The sequence below is a fragment of the Camarhynchus parvulus genome, chromosome 2 (genome assembly GCF_901933205.1).
Source record: "Camarhynchus parvulus chromosome 2, STF_HiC, whole genome shotgun sequence".
Taxonomy (NCBI): Eukaryota; Metazoa; Chordata; class Aves; order Passeriformes; family Thraupidae; genus Camarhynchus; species Camarhynchus parvulus.
The window spans coordinates 97,314,190-97,331,631 of NC_044572.1; the positions used below are offsets into that span (position 1 = coordinate 97,314,190).

Genomic DNA, 17,442 nt, shown 5'->3' on the forward strand with positions numbered 1-17,442 from the left:
TGGTGTAACACAACTACTTGTATTGGCATAACTGAATCTTTTAACATCTCAGCATCTGTTTACCAAATAGATTTTTATATCAGAATAAAGTGTCTGAAGCTATTGAATGAGTGCAGAGAATGAACATAATTTTTCATAAGTTCTAAGGTAATTTTTTCAATTTTTCTTTAACTAGGAAGTGTCTGGACTGAAGTAGCATTTAGCTTTATGGCAGAAAGTCCCTAAAAAAGAACAAAATGTCGTCATTAGTTTATCAGTATTTAGAAAAGAGACACACATATTCCTTCTGCTTTGTTTTTCTTCCCCACAAAGAAAGTGAAGTAGGAATATCTCTATACCTTGTCTATGGAACTATTCACCGAATAACTTCACACCTCAGTTAATAACATGTGGAAAAGCTATGCTTCCAGAAGAACACAAAATGCCACATCAACCAGGGAGCAACCTCATAGGTTTAATTGCATCTGTGTGTATGTGAGTATGATGTTCTTGCTTGATATCTGCCGGTCCCTTTGGGGGATGTCAGTAGACTCCAAATGAAACACTTAATTACTTTATTACTTTATGAGGTTGCGGATTTAATTTTATTATCTTAAAAACATTAACACAAACACTCACGGAGGAAGCTTACAGAAGTATTGGCTTGCCTCTTGCTCAGTCCCTATGAAGAGTTTGCCTTGATCAGCACTTCCAAAGGTCACTTTTGCAGAGCAAAAGCTGTCCTGCACAAAAGAAGTTTACCCTTATACACATGCACTCTCTATTCTGTTGATGGGAATGGTGTGGGTGACTTTCTTTGTACCTAGAGACTTTTAGGTGAATTGAGTAATCTTTTCCAGGTTCTTTCTAAAGGATCTCAAAAAAATTGCAATGACAGGACTTGGGTCCCTTGCCTTCTGAAATGTTTGAGGCTATGCTTCCAGCACTATGTTATATGGTTGATAACAGAGAATAAAATAATGATTTTGTGTTTTCATAATCATGTGTTTCAAAGATTCATGAGAATCTTCACACCATCACAGCAGTGAGTGGCAGCAAGCCCCTAAGCCAAACATAAGAATGCTGCACCACACACAGAAATATTGAGCTGGTTCCAGCTATATATATCTTCAGCAAACTCACAGGTCAGCAATCAGTTAATCAGTTCTAAAAATACTGGTGGTTCAGAGTTGAAAAAGGCAAGAGACTGGTTACATCATCATGTATGCTCATGGCCATCAGGAAATAGGCACCGTGAAGCCAGTTTTATATGCCAAAGTTCAGATGGAATAAAATACTAGCAAAGTCACCAGCTTTAATTAATTAAAGAGTTGTTTCTGAATATGGGTTTACTCATGTCTATTGGTGATTAATAGAGAGAGATTTCCACTAAGAAAATGAGAGGCACCAATGACACTGCAGAATGAGGTTGTAGAACATACAGTGTGTCACCACATCCTCTATATAATCTCCTTTGACTTGTGAGCTTGACAAGTAACTGCTCTACCTCTCTTTATTTTTGCTCACTACAGGAAATCTCATCCTTCACCTTAGCCCGTCTTCTCCTCATTTTAAACAAATCTGCTACCTTTGCCTAGAGTTGTCATACGTTTTTAATGGAAGACATAGGATTTTGAGAAATAAATATTACAATCTGACACTGAAAAAGTGGTTTTGAATATCTAGTAGGGACAGAAATCTAGCTACTGCTTGCCATGCGTTGAAGACTCAGAGTTTTGTCATCCAAAATGTCATTTGGGCTTTTCGTACAGTGCAACAAATATCGTAGCAAAATATGGGGGATGTGTTAATATACTGTGTTATTACACATAAAACACTGAGAATGACATGATTTCTAGTGAGTCTGCTCTCTACTGATTAAAATACACAGCCTTAAAGGCACTAATCAACTAAAAAATTCCTTTCTCTAAGCTATTTTGTCCATGTATATCTGACAGATAATGACACTTCTAATTCTATATAATAGTTTGAAGGCCTTCCTTAATGGCACAATGGTGTACTTTCAAAATGAAGAAAATAATGTGCCAATTACAATGAAGTTTAGGGTGACTGGTGGAGACACATGCAGCCATACTGTATTAATATGCACTACCAGTCAACATAATTTGCTCAAATGTCACATCAAGATATGCATTAAAGGAAACACCTCTCAAGGCTAAGTAGCAACTTTTAAATAAGCTAGTTTTGCAGCAGTCTTGAAAGACAATTTTTATATACCTCTAATTAATTGACTGAAGAGAATATTATATTTAGATGTTAGTTCTGATAAGCACTATAAAATTAAATTCAGGACACTTGTTAGATATAGCAGTCCAAATTTATTTTAAGAAAAATATGTGAAAGACAAGAAAGTCAGAATAGATGAAATTAAAATGTTCAGATTCAATAAAAATAATCGCTAAAATAGACAACTACAAATAAATCCATTCAGGCAGATAAATATAAACTGAGAGGATTGTGGAAAAGGTGCCTTAAGCTACAGCAAGACTGGTGTCAATTTTACCCTGTCACAAAAATCAATTAATCACTCAGTCAATCACACAATATGTATGCATGGTAAATGGTAACTGCAATTGTATTTAGTAAAAATTAAGTTCAAATTGCAAAAAAAATTCTTGTAAATTTTAGTACTTTCTCTTCACTGCTGCTTTATTATAAAATTAGTTAAACATTACTGTCAAAATAGTGACTTCCAGCATAATTGGAGTTAGATATGCCATATTTATTCCTTAGGAGTTTAGTATGCCTTCTTCTAATGTCTCCAAATAAAATAGTAAAAATACAAGAAAAATGGAAAACCTTCTTTAAAAACATCTTGGCACTGATTGCAAAAGACTAAATCACAGATGAAATACATAAAAAAGATAAGGCAGAGCTTTAACACACCAAACCTGTAAAAATTATTATCCTACTCTATCTGAAATTCAACAATGGTAAGAACTAGCAAGAATAAGATTAAGCCCAGTACTTTGCACATGCCAGAATACTTTATCATTGTTCTGTAGAGATTATAAACCCAAAAAACAAACTAGTGAACCCACAAAATATATGCATTAATTAAAATAGTTGAGATATATATTATTAGCTACTACTAATTCTCTGAGAATTGCATGAGTAATATAGTCTTGGTGTCTACCATATTGTGCAAGACCTAAACTAGTCAATGAAAATGAGCTTGTATCTAGTTTTTTCTGGCAAAAACATAGAGGAGTAGCATTATAATACACTAGGATCCTCAGTATTCAACCACATCAAATGCAATTGGGATGAATAGCCAGTAGACATAGAACAAATGGACAAGTCTGTAGTGGAGAAACATGAAGGTTTCTATTCCTTTAAGCTTTTTATAACATGGTAATCTGTAGGGGTTAGTTACACATAGCCTTTCTTCTTTATCCTATTAAGTGAAAATTAAAGATAGCAACATACAAGGGAGACAGATTTCACTACAATCATAATAACACCAAGGCATAAAACAGAACATGCAACTGAAACAACATCATGTTAAGGCTGTTCTTGAGATAAGAAATGTTTCAGAAGCTGCATATTAATGAATTAGATTGGCTTACATGAATTATTCCTCTCATTGTTTACTTGACATTATTAAATCAAGCAAAGACGGCACCAAATTCCACAAAAGGAATGTATTTCAGTCTGATTTTTTTTTTTTTGGCTGAGCACATTCAAGGACAGAGAGATTTGCTATTCTCAGGAGTCAGTTTCAAAATTGTAGCACCAAACATGTATAGGAGATGGTCCTAATGGTCTCTACTTAGGAGTATCTACCACATTCCTTGTTACCCTATTTCAGTGTTTTATTACCTCCTAACTAAAAGGCTTTACTTCTATCAAATTATGGGACTTTTGTTACAAAATTAAGCTCGTTGTTCCTTATTCTTCAACATAGAGAACTGGAACAGAATTTTTCAGCACCTGCACTCTAACCTGCTGTTTGGATTTTTTTTTTAATTCTTGAGAAAGCTGTTTGTCTCTAACTTTAGTCTTTTATTTTCTCCACCAACAAATATATAACTTCACTGTATCCCAGAAGTAGTCTTTTTTAGACCTCTGTTTCTTTCTATTGTTTTTCTTGCAATGCTAGGCAGTAGCATGTATTATTTTGTAATGTAATTACATAATCATAATTGAAAAAAAAAATTTGAAACAAAGGGAACTCAGAATCAAGTCACACTACCAGCACACCTAAAATAACATCCAGTTTCAAATGGAGACAGGATGTCACTCAGTGAAGATTCCAAAATAAACTTTTGAAAGGACTCATCAACTTTGTTCCAAGAAGGTAAATCTGTTTCTAGTCTCCAGGGAACTTGTGGTTTCTCTTGGGTATGAAAGGAAGATGCTGCTCTATAAGCTTTAAAAGCTGCAGCACATTTATTACAATTGCAATGGATATTCTCATTGCTCTGGTCTTACTATTAGACTTTATTATTGCAACTCACTGCATGTGAGAAAAACTGGAAACAAACTTCCAAAAGGACAGGAGCAGAACAATGCTTTCCATTCCTTTCTTCCTCTTGGGAAATTTTTAGTGATAGATCATTTGCTCATCTCTGAAAATATATTTGTCTTTTTTTTTTTTTTCAATGAGAAACTATTCTACTAAAAAATTATCTATTAGGGCATATTACTGCAGTGCCCAAAAGCTCAGTGCTTTTTCTAATCCTCCCTTCTGCTGCATACTATAATTATAACACAAAGTATAAGGTCATTTCATTTACAAAGACCATAGCAAATGAGTGTAAAACAAGACACAATTGACAGATAGGGAAAGACAGGAAAGTACGAGGGAATAATGAGGCAATACTAGACAAAGTGATAGGCAGCACTCTCAGCACAGAATCATCTTAACAGTGTAAGCGCTTTTATATTTATTTTTCTTTTAAATAGGTAATACTGAAGTTTGGGTTTTTAAAGACTAGAAAATGATGAGGGAATGAGAAACTACTTTCTGGATATTTTATGTGACTGACTTCTGAGACTGAGCTACAATCAGTGGAAGAGAAAGAATATGATTGTTTCACAAGGACTATAACTGGACTATAAAAAATGGCAACACATGCTGGCCAGAAGCTGGAGGCAGTGTCTCAATGCCAAATGAGTAGGAAGATGTTAGAAGTAAATAAGCTTTGAAAGGTCCTGAAAGTAAAGGCAAATTCAGAATGTTTGCTATAGCAAAGGAGAGAAAAAACAGAGATTCATATAGATCTCAATTACATTAAATAGCTTTGTTTTTAGAAGAATTTACCTATCATCTCTATTTTTAGGTTAGTCTTCTTACACTCAGAGTGTGTGCAGTATATCAGAATCTAAAAATATTTACATGTTCCAATTTGTCAGAGCACGATGCTTAACTCCATATAACACAGGATATTAACATAAATTAGTAAAAAGAGACACCAAAATGCTCCAAAACATCCATTGCATGCTTTATGCTGCTCATATGTAACTGCTGAGTACATTGCAAGAAGGTGGCCAGCAGCAGACCGGCATTGCCATTCTGCACCCTTGCTATGTAATTGTCAATACACAGTGTCTTCATACAAGTTTGATAAGGACTCTTTCTTTGACATTCCCTCTGCATGAAATACTGCCCCACAAGTCTGAGATATTTTGTTGAATGATGTGAAAAATGCTTGAACAAGCATCCAAAACAACAACAAAAAAGCCTAGCCAGAAGAATTTGCTATTGCCAAGACTGAACACCTCTCTTCAGATATAAACAGTGACTGAAATACATTTTTCTGTGATTCCTCAGAAAGGTCTCCTTGACTGTTCAGCTTTTGTTCTTTGAGGAGTCTGTCCTTTGCAATGTGCTAAAATGAAATGAATGCTCCTTTTCAAGGTTACTTTGTGTGCAGATTACTGCTTAGAATTAAGTACACCCATAGCATAGAGACTCTCCAAGGTCTTTAGGCCTTCTAAATCTCACACGACTTATTTCAGAGCCAAGCTGAGCTTTGTTGGACTTTTCTTCAATGTCACAAATATTATTCTTGCAGCCATGGGAAAATAAGAAGTTTTCTACAGGAAACTCGAAAAAGAGGATACCCAATTTACATTCCATCTATTCAAATCTTGTCTTGCTCTGTTACAGCTTTACAGTCAAAAACCACAAAATGTGAAAAAATTGGAATGTATACTTAGTCTTGGTGGTTCTATTTGACTTTCGTATTAGAACTCCTCTCTTCCCATCTCTGCAGATTACATTTTAACAAACTGTTGTCCAACATCATATAAAGATGCTGGAAGGAAATAAATAGCTGTCTGTATTATCTGTCTGTCTATTTAAGCAATTATGGCATTTCTCTTTGGGTAAGTATAGTAAAAGCACGGCCTCCAATGAAGGGGGGAAATGATGCATCTGACTCCATGGATATCTGAAGGCTCATGAATTACTTATACTATACTATTCTATGCTATATTACACTACATCTAAATGAATCTGCCAAGCACCCAACTCAACACAACTGCACTCAACTGCACAGAATCTCGTGACTGCCAGCCGACAGTACCAACACACACATGGGTTCAATTGGTCAATGAATCAAAACACTCATACCAGAATCAAATTACCAATTCCCTTCAGGTAAACAATCTTCCACAATGCATTCCACTTGTTCCAAAACACAGGAGCAGTAAATGAAATAAGAATTATTTTTTCTTTCTCTGAGGTTCAGAGAATGCGAATCCCAGAAACATTCTTGGGAAGGTGTGCCTTGCTTTTCTCTGTGAAGAGAAATGCAGCTACAGATAAGGATGAGTATTTAAAATATTAATACTTAAAAAACTTATAGATTTTTCATGTCTGAGATAAATTAATCCAAGTTTTTTTTTCAGTGTGTTTTTCAAACTGACTATTGTGTTACAAACTCATAAACCAGATTTCTCCTTCATAGGAAATGTTATTCTTCAATGCTAAAGCCTTGAAAAGAATGGCTAATGCCATTGCCAAATGGGTAGGTATTTTCAAAGTTTTTCTTTTTGCCTCACAGAAGATGGCTATTCTTAACTAAGCATATTATTTTTAAAATTATATTTAAAATTTTTAGAATTACATTTAAAATTTCCTTCATTGTGTCAAAAATCACTGAAAAGCCAGTAATAGCTTACAGTTTGTCAAAAGCCTTCATTTTCTGAAAGTACACATAGTGGAAATGAAACTAGCCACAGAACCCTACAGCTTTTAAGATACATTTGCCCTTTGTCAGTTTAGTTGGAAAAAATAATATTAGAGGTGGTAAAATCTGTTATGACGAATTCTATTCACAGAATCACAGAATGTGTTGAGTTGGAAGGGACCCACAAGAATCACTGAGTCCAACTTTTAGCCCTGAACAGGACCATGCCCAAGAGTAACACCCTGTATCTGAGATAATTGTCCAAATGCTTCTTGAACCCTATGGGTTTGGTGCAGTGACAACTTCCCTGGGTAGGGTAGCCTGCTCCAGTCTCCAAACACTCTCTGGGTGAAAAGCCTTTTCTTAATATCCAACCTAAGCTTCCCCTGACAGAATTTCAGGCCTTTCATTTGGATCCTGTCACTGGTCACCGCAGAGAAAAGATCAGTGCCGGCCTCTCCTCTTCCCCTCACAAGGAACTTTTAAATGCAATGAGGGCTCCTCTTAGTCTCCTCTTCTCCAGGCTGAACAGATCAAGTGACTTCCTTCTCTCCACATAGAGCTTCCTCTCAAGGCCCTTCATCATCCACATGGCTCTTTTTTGGATGCTCTCAAATAGCTTAATGTCTTTCCTATATTGTGGCACCCAAAACTGCACACACAGAATTCAAGGTGAGGCTGCCCCAGTGCAGAGCAGAGCGCAGCATTCCCCTCCCTTGCCCAGATGCTGTGCCTGATGCTCCCCAGGCCAGGGTTGGCCCTCCTGGCTGCCAGGGCACTGCTGACTCAGGCTCAACTTGCCATTGACCAGCACCCCTGGGTCCTTTCCTGTGGCACTGCTTTCCAGCATCTCTGTCTGTACATATATCCAGGGTTGCCTCATCCCAGGTGCAGAATCCATAATTCTCCCTTTTTGAAGCTCATACAATTGGTGATTGCCTAGCCCCCTAATTTTTTGAGTTTTCTCTGCAAGATCTCCCTTCCTTCAAAGGCTTCTCCTGGTTTTCTATCATTTGCATACTTGCTTAATATTCCTTCCAGTGCTGTATGAAATTCATAAAGATGTTGAAGAATACAGGGCTGAGCATGGAGGCCTGTGGAATACCACTAGTGACAGGTTTCCAGTTTGACATGACCCCATTCACTGTAACGTTGTGCCCAACCTGTGAGCAAGTTGCTCAGCCAACAACAACCCATGCTGTGTTTATCCAGCTGTGTGCTGAAAATGTGTCTAGAAGGATCCTGTGAGAGAAATTATTGAAAGCTTTCCTGAAATCCAGACAGATTACATCAACAGGCTTCCACAGATCAATTATGTGACATACCATGTTATAAAAGGAAAACAGATTTGATAAGCAGTATCAAATCTCTCAAAAAGCCATGCTGGTTGTGACCAGTTGCTGTGTTGTCCTCCAGGTATTTTTCAATACCTCCCAGAATAACATTCTCTATAACTTGAGGAGGTACCAAAGTGAAACTGACAATCCTGTGGTCTCTGGGGTTCTCATTCGTGCTGTTCTTGAAAACTGGGATAACATTCACCAGCTTCCAGTCAGCTGGGATCTCTCTGGATTCCCAAGACCATTCAAAAAACATTGAGAGATGTTTTGCAATGACATCAGCAGCTCTTTGAGAATTCTCAGATCAACCCCATAAGGCCCTCTAAATTTTTGGGGATCCAGCTTGAGCAGCAGTTCCTGCGCAATTTCAGAATCGCCTGGGAGTTGATCATTGTTGCAGTCATGGTCCTTCAGCTCAGGGCTGTGGGAACCCCTTGGTGCATCATCCATGCCAAAGGCACAGGCAAAGAATCCATCAAACACATCTGCCTTGTCCATGCTGCTGTTTGGCTGGGAAGGAGAAAGTTGTAAATTTTTGCTGCTTCTTCATGGTACCCTATCACCTTTAACATTTTTGCAGGCATTTTGCTGAGCTGGGAAAGTGGGTAAGAAGAGGTTAAAAAAATATCTGCATCACTCTGTTTCAGCTGTCAGACATCAGGGCTACTAAAGCTAGATATTCACCCTTCAGGCAGTTTTGTGACTGCAGCTCAAAATGAGCCCTATCTAAGCAGAAACATACAATTATTCCAATCAAATTATTCCTAGGCTACACAATACAATTATCCAGCTTAATTTGAAAGATGAATTAATTGAAGGATTGTTTTTTTTTTTTTTTTTTGCATAATGAGTCCCCGTGTAGGATATTCATAAAGAAAAGCTAAGCACTTGACTTTCATGTTAGAGACTCTGAAAGGTCTTTTTAAAATCTGTTATTAAAATTTTAATAAGAAACAGACTTCATTTCAGCTCTTTACTTTTGGGGAGAGGAGGAGGTTTTTACACTGCAAATCAGCTCTTACATTAGCACAGAATCAATATAAAGAAGCAGAAAGACAAAAGTGATGCTTTGTCAAAGACTTTTTCTTTTTCCCTCTTTCACAGATTAAGACTGATTGAAAGAACGGTTCAGCATGAATTCCTCGGTATTGCTATGTCTCATGGTGATGCTGGTTCAACTTTGGCCTTGCTCTCCCAGCACACAGAACTCCAGCACTCAAAACACAGTTCAGTTTTTCACACCAGTTCGAAGAGTGAAACGCGGCTGGCTGTGGGAACCTCTTTTTGCAACTGAGGAACAGACTTCGCCGGATCCTGTGTATATTGGACAGGTATGATAAGTAATGATTCAAGGACGGCACAAGGTTAGGTTTAGCATGCTGAGTAGCAGCTTCTACCCTGGCTTGGAAAGCCAAATATCTCCAGTGGCATGGAAATAGCCACAAAAGTAGAAAGAGGAGTTCAGGAAGCTGTAATAAGGCAGTACCACGTTTCTCCTTTCCTGTGACCTTTCTCAAGGTCAGAGAAGTTCGAGAGCTTGGGGCCACAGCAGTACCAAGCACCTTCCTTCACTGAGGACTGCTGTCAAGGAAACTTCACATGCATGCTGTTACTAAAACTAGATCCATGTGCAGCAGATGAAGGTATAAAGCTGAAAAGTTCCTTTCTTCCTTCTGAGTGGAAGTTAAGACTCATTTATCAACATCTGGCAATTTGCTTGTGCTATTTTTGGCCTGCATCAAAGCAGCCATACTGAGTGTAGTGTAGTTTACAAACAGTATTTAGTTTGATTTTCTATTACACTAAGTAGCAGCTGATTTACCCCTCATTAATTTTTAATGAAGCTGATTAATACTAAATCCTTTTACCACTGAGAAACTACAGGAATCTGCATGGTTCATTAGATTAACGTGGGTTTAGAACAACGAGCAATTATTTTTCACCCTCCTTTAAAAATGTGCTTTAAGATAATTGTCTTAATGAGGGTTTATCTGCCCCCTTCTCTCTCTGCTTATCATTATTATTATTTTATTTATTATTATTATTTATTTTTGTATGCTAGAAGTAATTTTAATCTTGAGATCTGCTTTTCTTTTCTTTAAGGCCCTTTTTAAATGAATGAGCTAAAATAAGTTTAACTGCTAATTAACTAGCACTAAAATTTAATTGGGCCCAAAGGGTGAAGTGCTCAAAATTCATTAATTACTTTTTCACAGCCCTTTCAAAGTAGTTACTATGGAAGTGTGATGTCTCACTTCTGAAAGAACAAGTGAAGACATACAGTCTATTTTTTAAACAATTATTATTACTTTTTCAATACTTTGGAAAAGTACTTCCTGCAAAAAAAACAAACATAAATGTCATGTATTTTCATGATCTCACCTTTTTATTTCTCACAGGTTAACTGGGGATTTTATTGAAGATTATTGTTAATATATTGCAGTGAAACCATTGTCTAATAAGACATATTTACTTGTGTCTTTTTATTGAGTAGAATATGCGCTGCTTTGAGCAAATGAAGTGGTAGTCTATGATCAACACATGAATTTTTAGTAATTAAGGCTCTGAAGAAAACTGCATCAACGAAAATACAAAGGTAGACAGTCTCTGTTTTTAAATCATTATTCCATATCAAAATCTTTTTTCAGTCAGAAATAAATTTTCAAATTTTATTTAACATAGACTCATTACTCCTTTTCCATTATCAAGATTAAGAAAAAAAATAAATGTGTCCATCAGCACTGCAATGGCAGATACACAAGGATGAGTACAAAAATATTTGTTCTCAATTCTCATTTACAATGGTAAGACCATTTATTTTGTTCCCAACCTAAAAAAAAACAAGTAAACTTAGAACCTTTGCTCTTCTTTCTCAGCAAATGTCATCTGTAAGGGACCTCTCATTTAACATGTTCAGGGCCATGAAATCTCTTGTGGATAAATGATTCTGAGTGAAATTACTAAACACAGGCTATGTCTTAGCAGCCAGCCAAAGGCATGTTCCCAGACCCTAAGGGTTTGATACACTCTGTGGTGACATCTGAGCCCCATGTTAGTTTAAAGACCTAGATATATATCACTTCTCCCATGTCCTGGCTTATGTGAAAAGGAAACCAAGATTTATGGGTAACGAAGAATCTGTGCTGCTCCTTAGTGAGATGCCAGATTTGGATGGTGTTAAAATGAGTTTGACCAGACCATTTATAAAGGGGGTAACATGGTCCATGCTTAGCACACAACTACTTACGTTGAAAATATTTAAGTTCATATTTCAAATGGTTCTAAACTCCCTAAGACTTGAAAATTCTGTATTTTGTACTGGCAAGGACAATTAACTCTGAATATTTTAGGTGTTAAATACTTTTACAGAACTCAGAGTAGGAACTCAAAACTGTTCCTCATACCTCAGAGCTGTGTCCCAGTCACATTCTGAATCAATTATCCATCTGATGCATGCAGACAATTATGCATTATGAAAATCTTAAAAGGCATAGTCATTCTTCCAAAGAAAAGTTAAAACTATTTTTGCAACCTCAGAAGTTATTACAAAATATTTGAGGAGATCTGACAGAGAACTGTTACTTTACTGTTCTATGGCTTCACAACTTACAGTGACCTTTAGGTTCAATAAACATAAGCAAAACAGTGAGATATTAAAGTCAACAGTTAGGCATATTATTTGCGTTTTAAGCATGTTTCTTCATAAAAGAAGCAAGTTGAATATTTTTTTTAACTTTGGATTTTTCAATCCAGGCTCTTAGAGAGCTTGATATTTTTTGTTCTAAAACCAAAATAAGTGGAGAAAAAAAATAGAGAATTAATGATATAATGGAAATTTTTGTTCCCATAAAATTCAACTGTGGATGCTTGCTATGTCAGGAAATTAGGTTATTGCTCTTAAAATATTACTATAATATTACTATATAATATTATATATCACTAATATTAACAGAACTATTTGGTTGTCATGAACAAATGCAGCTGGACTAAAATTGTCTCCAAAGCTCAGCTTCATCAAAGGAATCATCACCATAAAGTTCATCTTAGCAATACAACAGAGGATGTAGATCATCCTGGATAGAAATGGAAAATGTCTATCAATTTGTTTTGGAATAAACAATACAGACTTTCACCACAGAATGTCTTTTCCCCTCTAATATTTCAACAGAAACAGAACATCACTGTTGCATACATTTACACTTAGCATTGTTGAGTAAAAAAAAAATAAACTACTTAAAAAGTACATGTATCATCTGCAATAATAAAAATTAGATAATGTTTAATGACCTTTGCATTGTTTTCAGTAGAATTGTAGGGGACCTGATAAAATGAACTAAAGTAGGTACTTAGATGCATTCCTATCACTTCAAAGTAGCTGAAGCATCTCTTTTCAGGTATATCACACATTTAATAGTCTGTTATATAAATATTTTTAAATTTAAAAAAAAATTTAAATTAAAATGGTCGGCTGAAAATGTGACAGTACCTCCTTTCAAACAATAATGTCCAAGAAGGCTCGTTAGCAGCCTTTGTTTTGATTCCACAGAGTTCACTGTAGAATCAAAGCAAAACGTAAAATGAATATTTCAAAATTTTATTCTTCCTAAACTGTAACTTATTTTTCTCCCTTTTACTTTCAGCTGAAATCAGATTTAGACAAAGAGGATGGCAACTTAGAATACATTTTGGCCGGGGAGGGAGCCGGAAGCTTTTTTTACATTGATAAATATACTGGCAAAATTTATGTAAAACAAAAGTTGGATCGAGAAAAGAAACCTTTCTACATTCTAACAGCAAAAGCAATAAACAGAAGCACTCAGCTTCCTGTTGAACCTGATTCAGAATTTATCATCAAGGTTCGAGATATCAATGACAATGAACCACAGTTCCTGGATGGACCTTATGTGGCCACTGTTCCAGAGATGTCACCTGAAGGTATGATATACTGTGAATCAAACCCTTTATTTCCTGATTTTTTCTAGACAGGTACGCTGAAGTAAAATTTTAATTTTTGACCAGACTGCATCTCAGTAAGAAGGAAGGAAACTGTTTTATCGGTTTGGAAATTTGCAAAGGTATATTCTTAACTTGAGGGTTGTAAATACCTCTACTTAACATTCTTGATTTTAAATATTTAGGTACCTACATCTATCCAAGTCCTTTTACAGATTCTAGATACGTTTGGATTGACTTTAGGCATTTGTCTTTCTCGTCAGTGATTCAGCCTTGAAATTTGTACTTGTTTAAAAATATAACATTCTCAGTAGAAATAGGTAGACCACTGCAGCCAGCTGGGAAGAAGTGATAGCCACTTTCACTGTCTGCATGTTGCCTACTTATTTACACTGCCAAACCTCTTTCCTTTCAGTCAGCTTCTCCAATGTTTGGATTAGATAGTGTGCAGTGAATACATTCTGCCTTCTGATTTCTTAAGTACATGAATTGTAATTTTCTTGTCAAGGGGAAAAACTCAATCCCTATACCTCTTCTTTCTCACTTTTACATGATCAGACAGACCTGTATTAGGATCTGTCATGTATCTGGAAACTTAATACAACAAATGCAAAGCAAAGTCAATATCTGGCAAATATAGGTATATGTCTATACATATGTTTACATACACATCTGCATTCATAATATGTAAGCCTTCAAAAACCCCAAAGTGTTAATACAGTTGACATAAACAGGAATGTTATAGGTAATATCTCCAAATAGCTATCTTCAAAATCAAAGGGAAACTACATTCTTCAGATCTTACAGAAAAGATTCCAGTAATCTTTCAAATTTATACACCTACTTCTTTTGCTTATTTTTATTGCAACTGATATTGAAAAGAAATTCAAATATTGTGTTGCTTTAATTATTATGAATAAATGAGATCATTAATGTAATAGCATTAGATTCTACTAAGTATTATCTCCTCAACTTTTAGAGCAGAATCAGTGAATATTTGACAGCAAGCCATAAGCTTTATCTTCTTCTACCAGCCAGGATAGCAGGTTAAAGAAAAGGATATTCATGCCTGTTATTTAATCGAAAGTGAGGTTAGTATCCTAATTTCTTCCAGGATGCAGCAGGTCATCATCACTACCAGCAGTAGCTGCAACAGACATGCATTTGATCAATTTACTTGCTAGTGATACTTGCTACCTCCTTATACCACTTTCCACCAGGGAAATCAGTTCTATTGTTTCTTCACTGTCACTTTCTTCTGTGCAGACAGACTTAATTCTGCACCTGACCTCTCGCTCAAATAATTTTTCTAACATAATAATTTGCTAGTTCAGAGGGTCCTTCCAGCTTTTGCATCTTGTTCATTTGCTCAGGTCTGGAGACAAGATAGGTGATTTGTCAAAGACCTTTGCAATTCTATTTTTTATGTACTTACAGTAAAAATTAGTACAATTCATTGTCTAGAATTACCTAGGATTTCAAAAATTTAGGACTTTGAAAAATCCTTTTTTCTTTTTCTCTTTATTTTTCTTTTTTCCTCTGTGGTAAAACACTGTTTATAGGCTCCTTAGTCTGTTATAAAAATATTTTTTGAATGGATGATTATCTAGTATGTCTTCATTTATACTCATAAAGACTTGTAACCACTCACATGTAAGAACAACTGAATTTCTTCCATTTTATCTTTCTGCCTTTATGAAAGCTATATGAGAAAAAAGTAAAATGAAAAGAAAAATAGTGAAGTAGGATGGTACTTAAGACCAAAAAGAACAGTAGTAATCTTTTCCCATACACTTCTGTTTCTTATCTGAAACCATCAACAAGCAGTTGACAATTGAGAAGTTTCACTCTTTACTGCCTTGAATTTGTTATAAAGAAATACACTAAAAATGAAAGGCTCAGCTGTCTCTGTCCGCTCTCCTGTGTCATCTATTCTATATTTACATTCCTAAAACATGGTATCACTTCAGCATAAAATTAATTAAGCTGCAGAAAATGTAATTTACTTTGTGATATTCCTGTAATACTATAAATAAAAAAATATTCCAGTGAAATATAGAAACATATGAAATGAAAAAATAAATTAAAAATCAGAAGTAAAGCCATGTCCCATTTGTCAGAATGGGTAAAAAACGAAGTAAGAACCCTATTTGCCTTCTCTTTCAGACATGGACTTCCTGAAATAGTAAAATCACTGATTTATGATCATCTAGTGTATGACAGATGAATCCAGGTCATCCAGGATCTTAAAATATTTTCTGCATTACTGCTTCTACACTTGACCTCTCTAGCACTAATACCATAGCCATTCCAGAGATCATTCTTTCATCTACTTCTTCCATGGAGACACTACTGGAATACTAATGCTCCTATGTCTGGAGCATAAAATGCAAGTGGAGTGTATACCTTGATAGTGGTCAGCTCCAAAACATGAAACAAGTGAGCCACACACCATGAGTACTTCTGGGCCTCACTTCCCCTGCTTCTCAAAAGGCAGGGACTGCACTACTGAGGTGTAACCTGTTTCAGTGTGCATTCTAAACCAATCTTACAAGGAAATTTATAAATTCCTTGTAATTTATAAATTTAAAAATTTTAATAAAGAGGAAGGATAACCCACTGAAGTTTGCAGTATCGGTAGGATAGTGGTTGATTACATTAGTGGTTTTCTCCCAGTAGACTAAAACATACTCTTGCATAATAAGGGATGAAAAACAGAGTTAATTTAAATGATGCAGTGCAATAGAGAGGCCTGCTCTTTGCTCTGTTTCAGTGCTCTCTAGCTTCGGTTCAGCTCACTGATGCTCGGTCTCCTGATAATTTCCTCACAGAAAACATTCTTAGGAAACATGGTCAAGACTTGGAAAAGCAGGTCACTTCTGCTGCACATTTTATCTGGAACTAAGAAAGCGAGTAGATAATAATTCAGAGCTGGTCACTTGTCTCGGACAACCACAGCAAAACCAGAAAATAGACACAAATAACTGTGCCTGAAGTTAGTTACAAGTACCAATATATATACAAATGTGCCAACAAATTAGAATACATTTTAATTCTTTATTAGCTCTCTTTTATCTTCAGTACTAAATTTTATTAGGGTTTTATATGCAAGTGTCACAGTAAATGAACAGTGTGTCAGCAAATGGACTCTCTTCTGAGAACGCAGGACTCTGCTTTACCCTCAGGCACTTGCTACGATTTTACACTGTCTTCCTTATAACTGTTAAACTTGTACAAATGCAGTATATTTGATGGAGTGGTTAAGAGTCAGATGCAATAATCTATCAGTATTTAATGTCTTTATAGATCTAAGCTCTTGTGAAGAGCTATTTGCCATATGAGGGCCCCACAGTATGCCTAATGGGCTGCAGTGTAGAAATGGCACTCTACCATATTTCACCCAAGAAGGGTAAAATCAAGGCTGCAGAGATACAAAGTAGCACTTTGCCTTGAATAAAGCTAATCAAAAAGTTCAATTTTCAGCTATATCATGTGATGTTTGCAATGTCAGGACTAGGGCTTTGTGCTTTCTTAACTTTAGAGGGCATGTGCAATGTGAAATATGTTAATTGATTGTTTTAAAATAAGTGATTTGTATCTGTTCAATTATTCTTCTCAAAATCATGTAGTAACAAATAATGGCTCTTGGGAGTTTTTGAGTATGGAATATTAACATTTCAATTTCTGTCACCCAAATACAAATATTAGGTAAATATGATACATTCTGCTAATGGTTTGAGTTGGGTTTTGCGTTTTTTTCTGGGTTCTGTTTTGGTTTTTGTTGTTGTTGGGGTTTTGTTTCAGTTTCAGTTTAGTTCGTTTTGGTGGATTGTTTTTTTCTGATGGTTAAATGTATAAAGAAATACAAGTTTCATGAAAGTGGAAAATTAAAAACTGAGGAAGTACTCTAAAGCCAGGGTAACATTTTTCTTCTTCTTGCTACATAGTCCATACTTAATGTAGAGGTTCTACATACTTAACTACATACTTAATGTAGTTACCACACAATC

The 17,442-nt window shown here is 35.7% G+C and overlaps 1 protein-coding gene across 3 annotated transcripts in view; it reads left to right on the forward strand.

The window, feature by feature from the left end:
- Window positions 1–17,442, forward strand: part of CDH19 (cadherin 19) — a 64,989-nt gene that overhangs the window by 18,413 nt on the left and 29,134 nt on the right. The window contains exons 2-4 of one of the 3 annotated variants that reach the window (XM_030943395.1): window positions 6,918–6,977; window positions 9,584–9,810; window positions 13,120–13,414. In XM_030943395.1, the coding sequence (XP_030799255.1) occupies window positions 9,613–9,810; window positions 13,120–13,414 (493 nt within the window). In that variant the 5' untranslated portion in view covers window positions 6,918–6,977; window positions 9,584–9,612. Of the gene's footprint in view, window positions 1–6,917; window positions 6,978–9,583; window positions 9,811–10,973; window positions 11,284–13,119; window positions 13,415–17,442 lie in introns of those variants that run through there. The other 2 variants (XM_030943396.1, XM_030943394.1) reach the window with 2 other exon arrangements.